The 22947-nt window shown below is 40.8% G+C and overlaps 1 protein-coding gene across 4 annotated transcripts in view; it reads right to left on the reverse strand.

Annotated features, from left to right (window-relative positions):
- Positions 1–238: 238 nt before the first annotated feature.
- The window catches only part of ELMOD1 (ELMO domain containing 1), a 40337-nt gene continuing 17628 nt past the window's right edge, over positions 239–22947 (reverse strand). For 3 of the 4 annotated variants that reach the window (XM_027036423.2, XM_027036424.2, XM_053204163.1), the window contains 6 exons: positions 17140–17273; positions 14422–14490; positions 13896–13919; positions 10740–10790; positions 9486–9619; positions 239–1652 (listed from right to left, as the gene is read on the reverse strand). In XM_027036423.2, the coding sequence (XP_026892224.1) occupies positions 1480–1652; positions 9486–9619; positions 10740–10790; positions 13896–13919; positions 14422–14490; positions 17140–17273 (585 nt within the window). In that variant the 3' untranslated portion in view covers positions 239–1479. The remainder of the gene's footprint in view (positions 1653–9485; positions 9620–10739; positions 10791–13895; positions 13920–14421; positions 14491–17139; positions 17274–22947) is intronic. The other variant, XM_027036425.2, reaches the window with a different exon arrangement.

The raw sequence follows: 22947 nt of genomic DNA on the forward strand, positions 1-22947 counted from the left end.
GGAGGTTACAAAGAAAAGGCTGGATCCTATTCTTTCATTAAAGCACCATCAGGCCTCAATGTTAAACAAAAGAAGTCTCTCAGATACGACACACTGTAATTTACACCTGGTTACTCGGAATGATGGCGTGATTTATATTCAGCTCTAGGTTGTCTGTCTTTGACATTCTACCCACTCACATCTTTGCATATTCAGAGGCTGTGGGAGCACAAAAATATTAAAATGAAATCCACTACACTTTACAGTAGAATGACATGTAATTTATTCATATAACTGACAGTTAGGCAGTACTCAAAATTCATTTAAGTAAGCAAGTGGTTACACAAACATCTAATCATACTAAAATCGATAGTCAGAAGGTATAAAATACCATGGGTATGAAATGCCATGGTAAATACTATTCAACAGACTACAATCATAATTCCAAACGAAATCATGGTCTTTCAAATGATTTTTAGCAATTTTGGAATGATGTGATTTTTCCCCCCCTCCAAGCCATTTACTTTTTTCACTGATACAAGACAAGGTCATTATTTTCAAGAGATACTACAGAAGGACACACCTTAGGTCCCTCTCTTGCAACACATTTTCTTGCAAATTGTTTTTTTTCATATAACCTCTTGACATTAAAAATAAACCAGTCAGCACTCAGTTCCCCAAGCACAGATGCTTGGATCAGAAGAGTGCCAGGGTGTAACTGAGTTCAGCAAGAGGCAGGCAGTGAAAAATCTTCTGCAGCTTTTGAAGCGTGCATACTTCTTTTCTGAGGCTCCAAGCATCATAAACATATTTAGGCATCCAAGCCAGTAAAATTAGGGGGATAAAATAATTTGATATCCATACGACTAGGATACAATCGCAACTGGGGATAAGTTACAGTATAATTCTGCGGTACTTTGGACAAAAACAGCACCTACCTAAATCTGCTTCTCGTAAGCCTCGTTACATCGTCATGAAGCGCAGCTGTGTTTGCAGGAATGGTTTGGTTTATCATGTGTCTGTCTGTATTATTTGCAAGTCATATACTTTAGTGGAATGAGGTCCAAGCGTGAACCCGGCCCGAAGAGCTAGCAGCGGTTGTCATGAGACGGATCAATAAATTAAAAGGCTTTCACAGAACAAGAGTCCGCTAGATCTCTCACGTACAAAAGACAGCTAGAGAAATACAGTTCTTCGATGCTGAATGATGAGGGGGAGGAAAACAATCTAAAAAAATAGAAAACTCTCTCCATACTTGGGTGTCAAGGCAAATGTAACACTGCATAATGCCACAACATGAACAGTCACTGGATGGCAGATACTCCAGAAGCGGTGATATCTGGGGATCTGGTAGTTGTGACCCAGAGATGAAAGTACCGTACCAAAAGGCATGCATACAATCACTGTGTGCACTCAGTGTATGAGCTGGGACCTAAGCAGGGAACTAACACGACAATGAGGCAGTGTTCCGGGGGTATCCGTTAAAACCAGTATGCGCGACTACATGTTGATCAAACCTTCTGAGGCAGCGAAGTGTGGGCACAATGCCATGTCTGGGTTCCGCAGCTGTTTTATGATCCTCTTGCGAAATTTCTCCCGCACACGATTGAATTCCATGATGTCCGTGGGGTCCTCTTCAATCCAAAACTTGTGAAACTCGTGCATCAAGTAGCCTGTTACAGAGAAGACAGTGATAAGATTGCAGGAGAAAGAAAAAAGTCCTTAATCACATTCAGAGTCACTGAATGCTGAAAGAGATGTCCGATCAATTGGTCAATTGACGGCAACCCCGGGGCTCAAAGAAGAGGTCGAAATGCAGCAGATACTCCTGTTATGGATTGTTCTTTAAAACCCGTGGGTGAGGAGAGGGCAAATGGGTGACCGGCATTGAGGAGGGCGCTTATTGGGATGAGCACTGGGTGTTGTAGGTAAGCCAATTTGACAATAAATTATATAAAAAAAAATGAAATAAAATTCGTGCAGTAGAAACTACCAGTCTGCAAGATTTTTGCGGCTGGTCCTGGGATTATTGTCCCTGTACTGAAGGAGGGAGATAGACAGTTCTGCCGTCTCTGGAATGTGCACCACGTCTGGAGCAGAACCTGAGGGGCTGACAGTGACCACTTCATCCTGCCCCTCCTGATTAAATTAACATAATGCCTGATTTTTCAGAATTACTCCACTCAGCCTTTTTTCTCGTTACTTGATTTGAGAAGAGCTTTAAATTACTCTGACAAATCAAACAAATGTGTTCTGACAGTCTATTATGAGACAATAAAAATTGTAAATCAACTCTGAACAACACAGAGCAGTCATTAAACTGCATGAAATTGTTACTAAGACCTTCTTGCTCTGAAGCATAATGTCCTCTTCAAATACTTCTGTGTCTCAAAAATGTTATCTATGAATAAAATGGATTGGGAACGTTTTCGGAATAAGCGCTAAGTATTGAATCTATTCATTGTGCTGTTTTCCCCACTGTGCACCGCCTCCCTCCCCTCCCCCCGCCCCCATTTAGAACTGACATGTGAACAGCTTTTTAAGAAGACAATAAAAGATACTTGTATGTACTAAACCTATAACAAGTTCAAGTGTCTTGTTATATATTAGGAAAAAAGTACTTAAGAAAATAATCGTACTTAAAAAACAAAACGAAACAAAACATTACAGAAGCTTTTCTTGGTATTAGCATTAGAAGGAGCAAGGATTCCAGAGCCAGAAACCTGGTTAGAATCCTAGCTCTTTCCACTGGGGAAGGAGTGAGCAGAGAGATGATGGGGGGTATGGGAAGAGAATTTTGGAACAAACATGTTAAGTCCTAATAGTAAAAAGTAAAAATTAAAGCCATTTGTTTTTCTATTTATTAACTAGCTACTTACGAGAAAACCTTGAACATTGGTCCCAAACAGATTTTTAAAAATCTCTACCCTATCTTGCTGTAATACAAAATTAGAAGTGACCTTCCTTCCACCCCAACACACACTTCCAGATATTGGTCCACTTGCACAAACTTCCCTGGTTTCTCATTCATTATGCTGTTCAATATGCTTATACATCTGTAAGTATATAGTCTCTCTACAGCTACAGGAAGAAAGGTAGTAAGGAGGGAGAAAATTTGGTTTGCTTTTTGTGGGGATTGACCATTGCATTTCTTTTAGGATTGGATTTATATCGGGCCCTCCGCACACAACTGATGTGACTGTTTTTAACATCTCTCCATGGGGACACACCAGTGCTGACTCAAAGGCCTCTGGGTCACACAGCCCAGGGCCCACTGCCACTGTTAAGGAAACCTGATCACATCTGGGAAACCCCGGATCAGCAATCCCAGGAGCGGTCCTATCCATCCTCCTCTATCTGCTGCTTGGATTCCCCGAGGCAGCGTCCGGCCTTGAGCTCTTCTGGTGACAGTGCCGACATTAGCCTGTCCCATGGATGAAGAACCTGGTTTTTAAAGGGATTTTCCTTACACTGGGCCCAAATCTGTTACCCTGTATTTCTTGGAACAAATTCAATCCTTCTCCAACTCAAATATTTGAAGTGTCTTTTATGCCCTGAACTTCTCTCTTTTCTAGGCTAAGCATCCCTATTTCTCCTCACCATTTCTCACAGGCCATGATCAGGAGTCTGCTTATTATTCTGGTTGTTTTCATGCACATCAAGAGGAAGTTGTTTCCTCTAATCTCAATATCTTATTCAACCAAAAGAATTCAATCATGTGTCCATTTCAGTGACTGGGCAAAGTCCTGAAGTATCCTGAGAATGTTATGAGGTACTTTTTAAAAATGCAGACCTCTCAGATTCAACCGCAGTTGAGTAAGATGAGTCTCAGGTCACTAAAGTTTCAGATCCATTGTTCTAGAAGATGCCATCTTTTTAAGTTCCTTTGGCTTTTTTCTAAATGTTATATTTTTTTGTGGTTCTGTGTGAAATCTTACGATAATTTATAATTTCTTCCTCCTGTGCTATATAATATACATAATCTTCCTGACTTAGCCTCTGAGCTCAAGTAAATGTGCCTGAGTTGTTTTGTAGAGTCAGACTTCTAATACTTCGAATTAAAATTATACATAATCATGGGGCGCCTGGGTGGCGCAGTTGGTTAAGCGTCCGACTTCGGCCAGGTCACGATCTCGCGGTCCGTGAGTTCGAGCCCCGCGTCAGGCCCTGGGCTGATGGCTCAGAGCCTGGAGCCTGTTTCCGATTCTGTGTCTCCCTCTCTCTCTGCCCCTCCCCCGTTCATGCTCTGTCTCTCTCTGTCCCAAAAATAAATAAACGTTGAAAAAAAAATTTAAAATTATACATAATCAGCTAAAAGCATCTTATCAGTATCTCATGAGTTATACGGTCTTTATCCTTATCAACAACAATGAACAGGCACTGGGAAAATCATCTTCTAATGAAGAATTTACTTTTCCATCAGACACAAGAAAATGTTCACTCTTCTCTACAATGTGCTGGTATGATGGCAATTGACTCTAAGGTGATCTTGTGTAGCTCAGAGTGTTAGAAGAATGCAGACCCATTTGGTTTCCCCATTTTTCTACCTTAAATGCAGTTACAGAAAGACATTTTGAAAGGTTTTAAAGACAGGCAAGGATAAGACTAGAGGTGGGTGGTTAACAATCTGACCCCACTCTCAGGATCCTTCCTCTTAAGAAGCTACAAAAGTGAAGCTGTCCCGTCAGGAGAATAGTGACTATATAACATGATTTGAATCAAAATGCAGAAATGGTGGCTTGGCTTCCAGGGTACACATGATAATTGTAAAACTCAACTCATTTTTATATGAACAGAGTGTTCCTATATCCATTCAGTCAGTTGGCCAGTTGGCTCATCTGCCAGGTAACACATATGCAACAGATATAAGAAAAAGGTAGAGTTCCTGTGTCCCCCAATTCTCTACCTCTTGGAAGAGACACCCAGGTAGACAATTGCCAGTGATGATTTATTAGCTGAGAAAGCTAACGAAACGGTGTGGAAAGCAGAGGGAGGAAACAGAGGCCAGACTATTGCTTATAGTTTCTTAATTCTCACAACAGCTTTGTGGAGTAGGCAGTGCAGATATAGCTTCATTTTACGGATGAGAACATTGGGCTTAGAAAAGGCATTTAAATGATGTACAATCCCACAATACAGCTGGAAGCTGGAAGCCAGAACCTGAAGTTGGCTGACTCTCCACCACTGTCCCTGCTGCCTCTTCCAGTGTACCCTCTTCCTCTGGTTCTTACTCTTACTGAATAGTCGCTTCTGAAGGTCAAAGGAAAGATCATTCTTTTTCCTTTTCTGGTCACTGTACTTTTCCTTGTGCTCATGAAACCTCACCTTGCTTCATTTCAGGGAAGCTTTAGACTGAATGCAGTTTTCGTAGCATGCTGCCTTGTAGTGCAGTATTCGCTGAATACTACTATAAAGTCAGAATGATAGAGCTATTATTCTCTTACATTTTTCACCTAGATGAAATACCTGTTTAGAATACTAATTTGGCTTTCCAGCCCAAGCCTGCAGTGTATTTGTTGTTGTTTGAATGTATCTTGGTTTTGCTTCGCTGCATTCAGTTAGTAGACAGCATACACATAAGCAAGGACACAAGTAATTGCAAGAATATTACAGAGGAAACGTGCAGAACTGCTCTTGTCCGATGGAGGGACAATGAATTCAGGGCACAGGGTGCTTCCTCTGAAGAGGTGTGAGTCCCTCTGCGTATACCCCAGTTCACAGGGGGATTGTGTGCTTTCTGAAAAACTGGTGAGGGCCTTGGGAAATGAGTAACCCTACTGCATGCCACTTACCTTGGCTAGGGTTCTCTTGAAAACCTATCACTTAAGGCCAAAAGCTAAATTTTTCATGAGAAACTAGATTTCCTTTCCTTTCCTTTTCTTTTCTTTTCTTTGTTTTTTTAAGAGAGAGAGAAAGTGTGTACATGAGAGAAAGAGAGTTGCAGAGGGGGCAGAGGAAAGGGGTGGAAAGAGAAAGAGACAGAGAAAGAGAGAATCTTAAGCAGGCTCCATGTTCAGTGTGGAGCTAAGCTTCCTTTCTTCTACAAAAGACATTATCCTTTATTTTAGCTTCCTCTCCACCCATCCATCCATCCATCCATCCATCCATCCATCCAACCATCCAACCATCCATCCAACCATCCATCCATCCATCCATCCATCCATCCATCTAACCAACCATCCAACCATCCATCCGTCCATCCATCCATCCATCCATCCATCCATCCATCCATCCATCCATCCAACCAACCATCCATCCATCCAACCATCCGTCCATCCGTCCATCCAACCAACCATCCATCCATCCAACCATCCGTCCATCCGTCCATCCAGCCAACCATCCATCCATCCATCCGTCCGTCCGTTAGTCCGTCCATCCGTCCATCCATCCATCTATCCAACCATCCATCCAACCAACCAGCCAACCAGCCAACCAGCCAACTAGCCAACCAACCAACCAACCAACCAACCAGCCAACCAATATCTACTGAGCACCTACTCTCCCAGGCTCTTTGCTGAGGATACAGTAGTACATACAAACAACAAAATGCCTGTCCTTAAATGCCAATTCCTACGACTCTCATTTTGATTTTCTCCTGCCAGAGCGCCCCCACTGTGTGGCTCTGATTTTCCTCTCAATGCTGATGAATCCCAAATCTGGACTTGTAATTCCTCAGAGTTCCAGGGCCTTACGTTGGAATGCCCACTGTTCAGCTCTGTGAGGATTTCCCAACAGAAACTCACCCTCAGAATGCCTGAAACTAAAAGTCATTCTATTTTGGCAAGTTTTCCTTGACTCCCAGACTGAGTGAGCTGTGTCAGCCATAAGTCTTTTCAATTAAAAAAAATTTTTTTTAATGTTTAGTTTTGAGAGAGAGAAAGAGAGCACAAGCCTGGGACGGGCAGAGAGAGAGGGAGACAAAGAATCAGAAGTAGGTTCCAGGCTCTGAGCTGTCAGGCACAGAGCCTGACATGGGGCTCCAACTCACAAGCTGTGAGATCATGACCTGAGCTGAAATCAGATACTTAACCATCTGAGCCACCCAGGCACCCTGAGCCTTTTCACTTCTTAAAAACAGTATCTTTACTTCCCAATCACAAAATCCTTCCCACTATGTTTTAATTAATTTTTTTTAGATGCACAGAACCCGATCTGTAGTAAAACTTCAGTATCTGCCAGAAATGGTCAGACTGAATATAATCACCTAGTTGTCAGAGTAGGAGCTATAATCATATATTTGAGGGGCTGCCATTTCCCACTATTAACCAGTCATAAAGTATATGTATTTCTAAATTTGCTCTTAATTTTTATCTAAGTTATACATGCATATAGTTTAGAGTCATACAGTTTAACAAGTCTTGTTACAAAAACTAAACAAAACCCAGCAGCACTTCCTGCCTTACTGACTGCTTCCCTAAAGGAACATTTCATCTTTTTTGCTGATTATTTTGATCATCGACTTCCATGACTGTATACAATGTGATTTCCATTGCGTGAATTTTTTGGACTTCCCTTAGAAGAAGATGAAGATTTCACTCTCTTTCACCCAATTCCAACCACATTATCACATGTTTCCTAACAATTTCCTTTGTGTGGTATTACCAACTGCCCTCTCTGTTTATTTGCTTAGTTTTCACCAACTTCACTGTAAACCAGGCCAGTATCTTTGCAGTGTGTTCAAACAAGGTTAGACACTCCCATCAGTTTTATATTCTTCAAAGAGTTGCTATCAGAGCGTTCTGACCTGTTAAAGTCTAGGTTTAATATTCTCATCCTGCTGCACAGATATCACCTGGAGCTTTTCCTTTACCTTTGTCTTTGAAAATTCTCTGCACTTCATTCCTGTGATAGGCTTCCTGAACCTCCTGGGAGGTCCTGTGGAGTAAATCAGGTTGCTTCTTACCTTTCCACACTACCTGTTTGGGATTTATTTTCTCAGGACTACTAAATCAGTTATCACTTAATCTGTTTTCCAGTTTCTAAAATGAGGTTTTTATTGCTTACTTCTTGATTTTTCCTGTCCTTGTGGGTTCATGCTTTCTTGGAAAAAATCCTTCTACATTAACTTCAGTGAAGTTAAAAAAAATTTTTTTTAATGTTTATTTATTTTTGAGACACAGAAGGATAGAGCTTGAACTGGGGAGGGTCAGAGAGAGGGAGACACAGAATCTGAAGCAGGCTCCAGGCTCCGAGCTGTCAGCACAGAGCCTGACGCAGGGCTCACAATCACGGACTGTGAGATCATGACCTGAGCAGAAGTCCGATGCTTAACTGACTGAGCCACCGAGGCACCCCAACTTCAGTGAAGTTTTAAAAGGGAGCATAATTAAATGCATTAAGTATGCCATCATTAACCAGAAGTCCTGATTAAGCGGACATTTAAGAAGACAAAATGCTAGATAATAGAATCACTATTAATTTAGGAGTTTAGAGAAAATAAATTGCTGTTAATTCTGTCACATTGTAAAAATGAAATGGGGACCAGCATGCCCCTGCGGTGGATTTGAGATGAGCATCTGTGTCTTAACCATACTTAGAGCAGCAGAACTGCTTAGCAAATTAGCAGAAAAGAAGAGTTGAAAGAAATATAAAATAGAGGAAAAACTTAGAATTTTTTTTTTTTTTTTTTTTGCTAAGAAATCCTGGGTACAAGGCCCTCAGTGCAGGAAGCGTGGTGTAAATGGTTTAGATGACATTTCTCCTTTAAACTGCCTGAGTTGCTTGATGATTTAGAACATCTTTCCATGTTCCTCCAAACCAGTCTGTGTCTGGCCCTCAAGGATCGTAATGACATTCAGATTTTAGGATCGTGTCTCTAAGAATGGAGAAAAACGTTCCAGGGCTCTGTCATATCATCTTGTTCTTTATCTTCTGAAACCTCAGTATAACTGCATCTCCAGAGGATACCCCTCATTCATACTTACCTCTGCAGCATCTAATCTGGGGGGGCTACACATCTTCCCTCTGTGGCAGGAGTAGGGAAAGCGGGAAGAGTAATACCAGTGGCAACGCTTACCAGCTCTCAGTTATCACCCACGAAACCAGCACTCCCTCTTTCTCGTGCTCCCTGAGCACCAAGTGTGGAACTGGCTAATAAAAAGTTTGTGTCCATTATCTCACTTTATCTTCATGGCAACTCTATAAGGAAAGGACTCATAGATGCCATAACTAAGGCTTAGAGAGTCTGGTAAGCATAGACCCAGGAGTCAACTCAGGCTGTCTTCAGAACCCAGGCTCTTAAGTGCTGTGCCATGCTGGATCAGAGGGAGGGAGACACCCAGACCAGAAGCTGATACCCTGAATATTAAGCAAGAGCTGGGAAAGAGAAAAATCCACGATGCCTGCAAATATCACTGTTGGATTTTAAGAAGAAGACAACAAAATCAAAACCAAAGGGGAACTTCAAAGACCCCAAAGCAGCCAAATTGCAAAGATCTCTCCGCTTTGCCCCTTGCGTAGCATGTTCCATAGAAACTATATTGCTGTTTAAGCAGTAGGACACTTACAAAATGTTTGCTGGAAATGAGACAGTGTTGGAGCTTCTGGGGCAATGTTGTAGAAGTGAGTTTTTAGCGCTCCGCTCACCAGTAGATTATACGCCAGATCAGTTATATTGATGCCCACAATTGCAAATGAGTACCTGTAAAGCGTAAACCACAAAACCAACTGTGTGTCACATAAGCATTGAAAAATATAACCTAATTTTTAAATGACTTATAAGATATCAGATTGGAAGGTTGGCCTTCCCTCTCTATCCTATCTTTACCCTGAATTTCGTAACTTATCAAAATGCCAGTAATGTAACCAAGGGAATTAAGAATCCATATGCTTTGATTGGGTAATTTTATTTCTAAATATATAAGAGAAAAAAATCTGAAACTGAGAGCTTTATACCCAAGGGTACTCATTATAGCATTATTTATAATGGCAAAGACATGGAAGCTATTCACATATTCTAAAAAAGGTGATTGGTGAAATAAGTTGTGGTAATCTCTTATGATATATTACAGCCAATAAATACTATATTTCTAAAGAGTACTTAAGTAGGAAACATTATGTATAAAACAAGCCAGGTTTTATTATATACACACAGATGTGCACAAAAAACAGGCGAGAATGAAATGCCACCAGATATTACTGTGGTATCTTAGAGTAATAAGATTGAGGTGATATTTTTTTTGTTTACTTTCCTATATTTTCTAGATTTTCCATAATGAGTTATATATTACTTTTAAGATGGGGGAGAATTTAAATAAGTATCTTAGCACTCAGGGTATATTTCCTAGTTCCGTTTCTACATGCGTATCAAAAATTAAATGGAACTGAGTACTTAAGTCTCAGAGTAACACAAACCCATCACATTAAAAAAGGGAGTTCTCCATTCAGCAATATCTTTGAATGCAAAGGGGAATTTAAAAAAAGACTTCTAAAGTAAATTTATATAATCCAATAAATTGACACTTGATAAAAATCCTTAAAACTACCAAGTGCAATCCTAAATGATGGTTTCTGAAAATCATGTGCATATAGTTTAACATTTTAAATATTGTCACTTGGCCAAAGGCGAAAATAGTACCATAGAACCATACAAATAGATCCAAACACATATAAGCACATCCTTTTAAAAGTTCACCTGGGTGATACGTTTCCATCAGGACACTCGTCATCTTTGTCATCCTTTACAGTGTTCTTAGGACATTTTTGTTCCGGTTCTAGTTCCAACTGACAACCTCTATATATGAATGAAATCCCACACTCACCCAATTGCTTTATCCATCCTTTTCTTCTCCCATTCCGCTTTGCTGAATTTGCTGAATAAATGAGTAAAGAAATAAGCTTTAATCTCTACTTGGTCCTTGTTCTCTTGGAATGCTTATACTAAAACTGTTGACTGGATGTCTGTAACTCAGTTATCAAACACTAATCAATTTAAATGTTCTCAATTAAAAATCCACAATATAATTTATGCAGATCTCAGAAATGGGATTATTTAAAGCCCTGCTACTTATCCCCTATTCCCTTTAGTGCAGCAGTGGGAGAGAGTCCTTAAGGCCAAACATTAAGGGACTTTTTTACGGGATTGTTAATTATCAAACGATACTTTCTCCATGAACCTTTGCCCGGGATGTGTGTCTTCTGATGCTCCCTTGCTCTCTCACGATTCCCCACTGCATCTCCTTTGGTTTTATTTGATGGCATTTATCCTAGTCAGTCTTATTTGTGATGTCTGGCTCACAGTAGATGCCAAATAAATGTTTATTGATTAAAGAAGTAGTGAACTAGTGAAGGGAAGGAAGGCAGTGGGGGGGAGGGAAGGGTATGTAGGCTTTACAAACTCTGACAAGTGCTATGGCAAGGCCTCTGGCAAAACTAAGGCAGCTAACCTGGAGCAGTTACACCGTAATCCGTGTTATAATCTGGGCTTCTGGCTAAGACTGCAGAGAGGGCCCTCTCAGATGCATTCTGAAAATCCTGCCTTGCCTTCCCTTAGCTTGTGGACTTGGCAGTCCTCCCTATTCTCCCCCACTCCGTGCCGCCACTGTTTTGTAAGCGGGACCCACGTCCCACTTTCTTCGTGGCTAACGTAACCCTCATTTCACACTAGAAAATGTGGTTAGCCTTTGAACTAAATAACATTTTAAAACTAGAGTTAGGAACATTTAGCTTCTATCTAAGCAGGGTTCTCTAGAATACACTGCAAACACTACACTAAAAGACACACATGTAAGACACACAGTGAAAGACCACAAAAACATGATACAAAGTTGACATTTAACTCTGTGGACTTTCTACTCTGTAAATGACTGGCTGTAATTCAGAGAACCTGCCTTTAATTCATGTTAAAATATGCCACCTCTTTTTTTTTTTTTTTTTAACATTTATTTATTTTTGAGACAGAGAGAGACAGAGCATGAACGGGGGAGGGGCAGAGAGAGAGGGAGACACAGAATCGGAAGCAGGCTCCAGGCTCTGAGCCATCAGCCCAGAGCCTGACGCGGGGCTCGAACTCACGGACTGCAAGATCATGACCTGAGCCGAAGTCGGATGCTCAACCGACTGAGCCACCCAGGCGCCCCTGCCACCTCTTTTTAAAGTGTAACCACGTACTAACCAATCAACCAACCAGCCAAAAAGGCATGAGGAGATTTTTACTTAAAAGACTCACATCCAACTAAAATGAATTAGGTGTGAAATTTAAGAGACTTTATATAGACAAACTTATAAGCACGTGTTTTCTCTTAACGAAGCTTTATGCACAGTGTCTCTGTGTTAAATGAAATCTCTCTCTGCATTGGAAATATAAGAAAGGCCAAATGCCCTCCACTTACGTGATTACTGAGGATACCCTGGCCCAAACGGAATGAATCCCTTTCTTCAAGAAACACACAACAACAAATAATCAAACAGTCAAAATTCTCCTTGTAAACTTGAATCTACTTATATCCCTCAAGCTGCTGTGGGACTCAATAGATGGAGGTTTACAAGGGCAATGATAACGATGTGTAATGCTTGCTGAAGGATAGACGGGAGAGAGCTTTCCTTAATAGATATTGCTGCTGAATGCCTAATAGATTCAGGGCCTCACACAACCTACATTGCTATCACAAGTCGTCATTATATACCTATTTTTTGACACTGATGAAGGATAGTAGCATTTCCCAAACATTCTGTTTTGTGTTTACTGACATTTACCACCAATTTGAATTGAATAATATTTGAACATCATCTCCTCAATTTTATGATAGCTTAAGGGACAAAAGCACAGTAGCTTTATGTACATGTATACACACACACACACACACACACACACACACACGTCTCTTCTTAAATAAGAGTATTCACACAAACCCTCAAATACATCCTCTCTGCTGGCTGACACAAGAGATAAAACTATATAAAGTCTTTCTTTGAGAATGTCTCACGGATAAAATTCATCACCTTTTAATGATTAATCCAAAAATATTTTAAGCTTCTTGTCACTTCCCAAAGACCATGGAGGATTCATGTGTTTTTTGCTGATGGTCTTTGGGGAATACCTGAGTCTATATGCAGACTCCCCAGACAATTTTAATTAGATGGAGTTCAGGGTCTATACATTACAGAAATATGCAATTCAGAAAATATAGTTAAAAAATTAAAATAGCTTGATTTTAACCCTGTGATATATCAGGAAAGAGCTAAGTGATTTTACTGTTTTTCTCAAAGTAAGTAAAAGGTAAAAAAAATGAAAATGTAATTTATAAAAAGATTATAAATATAAATCAGAAAGTATAGTGTTATTTAATGAACCTGAGGCAAATGAAGCTAGAATAAGTATAATAGTAAGGTGGTGGGGTCAAAGTCAACCTGTTTTTGAATTTTTGAGAATGGTCTGATAAAATTTTGCATTTATTTATTAAATATGAACACGAACAAGCAACTTAGCATGCTGAGGAGAAGGAAGTGATACAAACACATGGCTGCAAAATTTCAGAACTGCTTACATACAGTAAGTGTATATAATAACTACTGTTTATAAGACTTAAATATTTAATAACGAAATTAGAAATAGAGTACTCGACGAGCAGAATTGCTCTATGCCACAAAACTCCCACGTAAAATGTCCGTCTCGGGGGAGGATATGAGGTCGGAGCACGTGTGGAGATGTGTTCAGCCCTGAGGCAGAGTGTTTGACATGCTTCTGCAACCAGATAGAGCCATGGCCATAGAGGGCTGTTTGAAATTTTCTCTTGGGTTTGTCTACCGTGGTTTTCCTTCAACCCACATATAATGAAGTACATTAGATAAAAAGTTGGGAAATGTTTTTTTTTTTTTTGAAAAATTTTTCATGAATTTGTACGGCTGTTAAAATTCTTACTAATACTTATTCTAAAATGAAATAAAAGCAACAAAACACAAAAGCAAACAAAAAATACCTTGTTTCCTCTTTAGTGATATCCCTTCATGTAATCAGTTAAAGAAAAAAAGTTTAGGAAGGTAAATGAAAATGTAAAATATTTAGACTCTAGATTTTTACCAAGAAAACTAAAAAAGCCTCAGCATTCTAGACTTTCTCACTGGGCCCCTGACTTCATGACTCCCACTCTCCCCTCTGTTCCCCCATCATGCTCCCTGGTCTCTGAAATACTGCTTCCAGACTCCTCTCTCTCCTTCTTCCACGCCCGCCTCTTTAATCCTCTGGGCACCAGCACTGTTATCAGTCCTTTAAATACTTCTCTCACTCGCACGGTGCCACTTTCCCTCCTGAATCCCAGGAGGGATTGAGTACCTGCAGGTTTAACCCTCCTATTCAGTATTTGTCCAGAGGGCTCATTTGAAAGAGCTTGAAGCCTCGCTTCCGGAGGGGTGACGCTCCTGACAATCTCACCGACCTATCCGTGAAGGAGAAGTTCCTTCTGCCTAATCCGTAAGCCCCGTCCAGCTTTGATTTTCAGCAATTACCTGCATTTTGGATGAAGAGAGTCGGAGAGGACCTGCTGGGCTGCCGCGGCGTCCCTTTCCGCAAAATACCTGCGGTTGGAGGGAAAGAAAACCACAGCTCTGTTCCTGCCTGATGCACTCGTTTTCATCCAGTGTTGGGACGTGCTGCACTCCGAGTTTACCACTTGCTTCAGCTCTTCCAGAGAAGAGACAGCTTTTCATAACAGAATTTCCCAAATATAATGACAGTAGAGTAGGGTAGTTGTAAAACCCACTTAGATTTAGGAATGTATCTGGTAGGTTTGAAATTTGAGTTACGATCATTGCCTTTCCCCAGGGAGCAAAGGATATTTGTAGTAAGAAGGGTCATGGACAAGGGGGGCGGAATGAAGCTCCTCGGAAGGCAGAAGTAGCCTGAAGGGAGGGACACGCGGAGGGGCTGCAACGGCCAAGGGGCCGAGAGAGGAAGAGAATAGAGGAGGTGAGAGACCATGTGTTTCAAGTGCATTCTTCTTGGAGGATAGTCACGGGGTATTTGAATTCTGGATGGATGGACAATATCTCCTGGTGCTAAAAGCAAAATTCTGCCCTGGGGGCAAAGGGCAATGAAATTTCCTAAAAATACACAAAGTGACGTACCTTCTAAAATGCATCACAGAAAGTACTTCATAATGGCAGTAACAAAATAAAATGCTAGCATATGTTGTTTAATTTCATGTGTACGTATTTCCCACATAAATCGGAAGCCTAAAACAAGCTCTTGAATTTTCTCTCAGAAAAGTTCAAACCACAGTCAGCGTTTTGATAGTTTCATTATTAATGAAATTGAGCCTTTTTTCATACTTTTGTTGGCCATCTACGTTTCCTGTTTTTTGGTCCAGCACATCTAAAGATGTCTTCAGACAACTAAGTAACTGTACAGATCGGGATACTCTGTCACTTGTGTGAGTGTCGGCCTTGGCTCGTCTTTTCACTTTGCTTATGGTGGCTTATCTTACAGAGGTGCTTAATTTTATTTATTTATTTAAAAAAATTTTAATGGTTATTTATTTTTGAGAGACAGAGTGTGAGTGGGGGAGGGGCAGAGAGAGAGGGAGACACAGAATCCGAAGCAGGCTCCAGGGTCTGAGCTGTCAGCACAGAGCCCGACGCGGGGCTCGAACTCACAACTGCGAGATCATGACCTGAGCTGAAGTCAGATACTTACCCAACTGAGCCACCCAGGTACCTCAGGCTTAGTTTCTTTTAAAAATACATTACTATCCTCACTAATAGGATGGTAGCAAAGGACAAAGAGCCAACTTAAAAGGACTCCCTTTGGCTTGAAAAATAATGACTACATATGACTTAATTTAAACATGAAAAAATGATGAGCACTATTATTTGAATTATAATAAACATATAAGAACCAGGAATTAAAAATGATACTTAAAAACCAAAGCAAAAAAAAATTTTTTTTTGATCACTAACAAGGGAATTAGGGCACCAACTCCTTCCTCACTCTGAACATTGTCAGTTAAATAGAAAAATTGAGCATCTGTCTTGCCTCTATTTTAGAGAAACTAAATAACCATAGTTGATGAAGGAAACGGAGTCTTTACAGAATTCCAGCCAACAACTGTGGGAAGAATCACAGGATTGGAAAAGCACTTTTTACACAGTTAATTAACGGTCCAGTGACTATCAGTGAAAGATGAGATGCTCAGATAAAGGGCTGATGGGGGGAACTTTACAATGGAGACATCAGGCTGTGATTCCTCTGATCCAACTCAGCACAGGCCTTTCCAGATACCAGTTTTCAGGAAATACAGGCCATGGGTACCGGTGCAAACAGAAAATCCAGACCGTGGGACATTTTAGAGGATAGCTGACCTGGAATCTTGCGCAAGTTAGTTACCCCGGGGAGGGGCAAAAGGAAAAGGCACATGGGGACACACATAATAACAGTGTGATGTGTATGGATCTCGTATGGAACCAGATTAGGAGAAAACAGCCATAAAAAGACATTTTTGGCTTTTTTGAGAGAGCTGGGAAATATGGACTGGGTACAGAGGACACCAAGGAGTCATTGTTAATATAAGGTGAATACAGGTTTTTTTAGAGCTGCCTATTGAAATATGAGGGTGAAGTGACAGGTACAGGATTTTCATTAATATGCTTCTGCCAAAAGAATGAGCATCGTGGGTATTTCAGACCCTGATAATTACTGCACGTGGGCAGCGCAAGGGGTTCTCGAGTCTTCCGTGTGGTTTTGTACATACTTCAACTTTTTGTAAAAGAAAATTAAAAACAAAAACATTTGAGATCCACTTATAAAACACAATAAAGTCTGCCAAAGAAAAGGAAGATGGAAGCACCTCTTCGACGTTTAGGAACCCGAGTTATCTGAGGACGTCAGTGTTTTCTTGGAGTTTTCTGTGTGGTGGCTTTTGGAACTAATAACTTTATCATTTGCACGTGACCACAACATCACTTTTTAAATTTTTTTTTTAATGTTTGTTTATTTTTGACAGAGAGAGAGAGAGAGGGCATGAGTGGGGGAGGGGCAGAGAGTGAGAGGGAGACACAGAATCTGAAACAGGCTCCAGGCTCTGAGTGGTCAGCACAGAGTCCGACGCGGGGCTCGAACTCACAGACTGCAAGATCATGACCTGAGCCGAAGTCGGACGCTCAACCGACTGAGCCACCCAGGTGCCCCAACATCACTTTTTAATACTTGACCCTTCTCCATTTACTTACTGCAAATTGTATAGGCCCAGAAGTCCCATTCCTCGAAAATCTGTTTTAGGATCATCACCTTGGAAGCCAATTTCACACCATTGCTTAGAAATCCGAGATTCCAGTGGAGTATTAGGCTTCAAGAATTTCCATAACTGGAAGACAAGACAGAAAATTAGCCTGTTGATACAAACACAAATCCTCTTTCCCATTGGCTCAGATTTTGTACTCGGTATCTGAAGAAGGAACTTTACAAAGCTGAATGTATGCAAATATGGTATAGTTAAAGGTTTCACCGTATTTCAGTTATCTGTGGCAGGAGTTCTCAAAGTGGTCTGAAGGCCCCTGGGAGGGACTCCAAGACCTTCTGAAGGCGTCTGGGAAGTAAAGACCATGTCATAATAAAACCAAGAGGTCATTTGCCTTTTCCCTCTCCTGTGAGTATATAGTGGAGTCTTCCAGAGGCTACATGACCTGTGATGATGTCATTACCCTGGTAGTTATGGAATGTGTCCGCCTATATTTTAGCGTTTTCCATCTTTCTGATTCAATTTCTTTTTTTTTTTTGGCAAGTGTATTCATTTTTCAGAGAAAGCATGAGCGGGGGAGGGGCAGAGAGAGAGGGAGACACAGAACCCGAAGGAGGCTCCAGGCTCCGAGCTGTCGGCACAGAGCCCGACGCGGGGCTCAAACTCACGAACTGCGAGATCATGACCTGAGCTGAAGTCAGACACTTAACCGACCGAGCGACCCAGACACCCCTCTGATTTAATTTCTAATAAAAAATAGAACTATATAATCTCCCACAAAAGGTCCTCAAAAATATTTAAGAGAATGAAGGTAAAGGGCAAAAAGGGAAAAATTTGAGGCCATGTATTATTTAAATTATCAGAAAATTGCTATCTAACTCTATAGCAAAATTTTTCATAGCATTATTAACCAAAAGAAAAGTGGGCTGTCTTGAGTTTCATTTCTCACCTATAACAGAGGGGACAGTAAGTCATCTACTAAGTAGATGACATCTAAGTGTCATCTACTGGATGAAGGAAGATCAGTCATGTTCGTGAACAAACCTCAAAATATATGACCATTTTTCAGAGTTACCAAAGGGAATTTTGATTCCAGTTATATATTAATTGACAAATACAAACTTTAAACATTATGCTCTTCTTAAACTGGTTCTATTTTTCTAGGTTTTCTATAGAAAGATAGATTTAGCACATACTATTACTTGAGAAAGAGACCTACAGCCGTATAAATACATAATGCTCACACTATTAGTTCAAATACATAGAGATGGGCACATAAGCAAATTTACTTTTAGACTATTAATAATACTTTATATTTTATCTTTATTATGACAGGGACAAATACAAATGTAAAATTTTCATATTAGTATTTCAGACATAACTTTTTAAAAATGTTTTTTATTTTTTGAGAGAGCATGAGCAGGGGAGGGGCATGGAAAGAGGGTGACAGAGGATCCAAATTGGGCTCTGCACTGACAGGCTGACAGCTGATCTGACATGATCTGAGCTGAAGTCGGACACTCAACTGACTGAGCCACCCAGGCACCTCCATAATTCAACTTCGAAATAGTTTTTTCTTTTTTAAAAAAAATTTTTTTTTCAACGTTTATTTATTTTTGGGACAGAGAGAGACAGAGCATGAACGGGGGAGGGGCAGAGAGAGAGGGAGACACAGAATCGGAAACAGGCTCCAGGCTCTGAGCCATCAGGCCAGAGCCTGACGCGGGGCTCGAACTCACGGACCACGAGATCGTGACCTGGCTGAAGTTGGACGCTTAACCGACTGCGCCACCCAGGCGCCCCTGAAATAGTTTTTTCTATGTTATGTGGATTTTAAATCCTATAGAGAACAGTAATACACAAGCAGCTTCCTTTATAGTAAATTGTCACATATCTGACACAGTATAGAATGTAATATTCAATGAAGGGAAACACTAACCAAAAAAGATAGAATTCAAGGGATACATAGAATTCAAGGGATACATTATGTTAGTAGCACAACGGATGGATGCAGTCTGAACTATGAGAGGGGCTCCTGGGCGGCTCAGTTGGTTAAGTGTCTGACTCTTGATTTTGGCTCAGGTCATGATGTCAAGGTTTGTGAGATCCAGCCCCGTGTTGGGCTTGGTGCTGAGCCTGGGGGCTGCTTGGGATTTTCTCTCTTTCCTTCACTCTCTGCCCCCCTCCCCGCCAATAAATAAACATATAAAAAATAAATAAAGGTTGAGAGAAAAATTTCAGAGGAAAGAAAGTATATCTATCACCCTTGAAAGCAAAGTAGCAAACATGAGCATTAGAAATTGTCTTATAACACCCAGATGAGAATTTGCCAGTGCTCTGCATTCATCAAGACAGAAAATGTTTGAGTTCAACAAAAGAGTACTAAAAAATGAGAGAAAAGGTCTCTTTTTCCTCTAGGAACTGATTTGATTGCTATCACAATGAAAAAAGCAAGAACAAAGGGAAACCGTTTGTAAAGCTCATCACATTCATTTGACTAATAATTTGAAGTAATCTCAGGGCCCTACACAGTTTAAAAATCTCTGGTTTCACTGAGTGAGTAGAGTGAAATGGCAAAAGCAAACATTTCATTTCTATAGGCAGGTTATAAACCTCATTCATTGGGGCAATACTTAGTTTAGGGGAGTAAGAAGTTTGAATAATAAAATGCTTAAAAAAAGAAATTCCGGGGTGCCTGAGTGGCTCAGTCGGTTAAGCGTCTGACTTCGGCTCAGTCACAATCTCACGGTCCGTGAGTTTGAGCCCCGCATCAGGCTCTGTGCCGACAGCTCAGAGCCTGGAGCCTGTTTCGGATTCTGTGTCTCCCTCTCTCTCTGACCCTCCCCCGTTCATGCTCTGTCTCTCTCTGTCTCAAAAATAAGTAAACGTTAAGAAAAAAAAAAAAAAAAAGAAATTCCACTTTAATAATTTTATGTATCCTGACAGATTGGACTAATGGCTAAAAAGTGTTCTTAATTATGTTCTTAATCCTATCTGCTTTAATAAGGGTCACTTTCTCAGAAAATGAAAAGTCGATTATGCTAAAGTACTTATATAAAGTGCTACCATGGGTATATTTCCTGTGAGAATACTTGAGCTACTGGATTCTCTTCCGATAGACAGGCTATTCTCTGAAAAAGTAAGGGTAGGAGGCAGGGTGGCCCTGAAGGATGAGGTCATTTCTGGCATGTCGGGAGCTGACCAGAAATCTGAATGAAGGCAGTGGGCCTCTGATGAGGGGTGCTCTGAGGAACTCAGCCATCTAAACTGTGCTGTTGGGAGTGGAGTTACTACAAAGCCACTTGCCAGGGCAGGAGACCAGAGACAGAGAGGGTGATTCCTGTGCCAGATGACAAGTTGGGTGTGGAAGCTGCACTCTGAGTCACACCGTCCTCTGTCACGGCCCTGGCTCTGCTTAACTCTGTTCTCTTTGCACTGAGCCTTTGACACAAGCTTGTTTCAGCACTTTCTCCTTGTCTTACTTAGGTTTGCTGCAGAACAGCAAGGCAGGGGTGCTCGTGGCTCAGTTTGTTAAGCATACAACTCTTGATTTCAGCTCAGGTCATGATCTCATGGTTCATGAGGTCGAGCCCTGCATTGGGCTCTGCACTGACAGCTTGGATTCTCTCTCTCTCTCTCAAAATACCTAGACACTTAAAAAAAAGAAGAGCAAGGACAAGGCCGTTTGTCTGTCCACCCATTCATTCGAGGAGAAGCCGCTTCTCACCAAGGCCACCATGGGATTATCTCTTCCCAACAAGAGAGGATCTTTCAATTCTAGGCTATATTTTTTTCTATTAGGTACATGAATCCACATAAAAATTTCCCTTTATTATTTATGTGGTTTAGCAAATGTTTAATAGAAATGTCCATTTGAATAGCTCATATGGACAGTGCTGTGTGAACATAAGGTGATGTTTTTCATTTTTGTCTCAGCCAATGTTTAAATGATCCTAAAATCCAGATTTTTTTATACTTTAAGACTCTGAGTATAAGCACTGATGATGGTCTCCCACGTTTGTAAGTCAGAGCACTTAAACAATATGGCTAATATATTACCAGAGCTTCTAAATCAGAGGTTGGCAAACTTTGTCTGTAAAGGGCCAGATATTAAATATTTTAGGCTTTGGTGGCCATATGGTCACTCTCCAATTACTTCACTTTGCCATTGTCGTACAGAAGCAGCCACAGACCATACATACATCAATGAGTGGGCATGTTCCAACAAAACTTTATTTACAAAGAAGGGTGGCAGCCACATTTGGCCCACAGGCTTTAGTTTGCTGACTCTTGCCCTAAAAGTTTTATGGAGTAGGTAACAAGGGTATTGTCCATTTTAAAGATAAAGACGCCAATATCAGGTAGTTAAACACAAACCATGGGCCTGCCTCTGGAAATACAAATGGGAAGAAGACATGGGTCCTCCGTTGAGAGGCAGCGTGGAGCCCTTCCTTACCACGTGAGCTTGCGCAGTACTTAACTGCCCAGCCTCATTTTCCTCATCTGAAAATGGGGATAATGGCAGTATCTCACCACGAGGTTATTGTGACCATCAAATGAAATGATGTTGTAAAACATTTACTGTAAAGGTTAACATGTGCTAAACATTCACTGAGTGTTTTATGATTACTGTTTTTATTATCATACTTGGAATGTGAATAAACCAAAGAAGAGAATAAAGATCCCACTCCGAGGTGTTCCTGGGGAGACTGGAGAAGATTTCAAAATTGAACGAATAAGGATTTCTAAAAAGAGCTGGCTTTTGTGGTGAGAATAGGTAATAGGTAATTGGAGAAATAGATTGGAAAGGGTCCAGAATGCCACGTTAAGAAGCATGGGATTTATTCTGGCAGACACAGGGAAGCTGAAGTTTTTAACCTAGGGAATCACATGACTAGACAATCCCTCCAGCAGTATTTTAGAAGACGGAAGGGAGGAAGCTAACACTTAGTGGCAGAATTAAAAGGCTGTTGTAACAACCCAAGCTGGAGATGATGGTAGAATAAGCTGGTGGGCATGGAAAACATTTAAGAGATATTTTGAGGGATCTGTCTGGATAGGGTTTAGTGATTTTTTGTAGATGCATAGTATGTCCCAAGTTCGCTTGCAAGCCACTTAAGCGTAAAAAAGATGCCTTTCCTCAAAGTGCCTGGCACAATAGTGGACATTCCTGGTTTTGTAACTTACTGGCTGTGTGGATCAGAGTCTGGACTGAAATGCTTGTAGTCTGCTCAGCTGCAAAGTTACAAACCATCACCTTACCTCTTACAGCTGTGACAATAAAAGATAACACATACAAAATCAAATCATGACCAGAGATGAAAGGTACGTCATAAAAGTTCTTGACTTTTAGTATCCAGTGAACCACAGTGATTCATGCATTCACCTGTATTTGTTGAAAACCTGCTATGTGCCAGCACACACACGCTATGGATCAGCTAAGACAGTATAGCAGGCACACACACAACGGATGAGCTAACACAGAGCACCGCAGGCACCCAAATGTCTGAATCTGAAGGCATCACGGCACTCTAAGGAAGCCTTCAGCTGCTTGTGGCCACTCTGTTAATTCCACCGTCTTGTTTCTCTTTCATTCACCTCTTGTTTCTCACCTTGAAGTCATTTTAATTGAACGTGACTACTTCGATCGGAACATAGAATGAAAAAGGCAATAAAAGGAAATGAAGTTTATTTAGCCCAGTAGGTTAGGTAAATTTAAGCAGAGCAGAAATGGAAGAAGAAAACTACTGCAAAGAATGAAGCTTCTTTTAGCTTTAGGGATTCACATCAGATACAGCAC

Source organism: Acinonyx jubatus, chromosome D1 (genome assembly GCF_027475565.1).
Source record: "Acinonyx jubatus isolate Ajub_Pintada_27869175 chromosome D1, VMU_Ajub_asm_v1.0, whole genome shotgun sequence".
Classification (NCBI taxonomy): Eukaryota; Metazoa; Chordata; class Mammalia; order Carnivora; family Felidae; genus Acinonyx; species Acinonyx jubatus.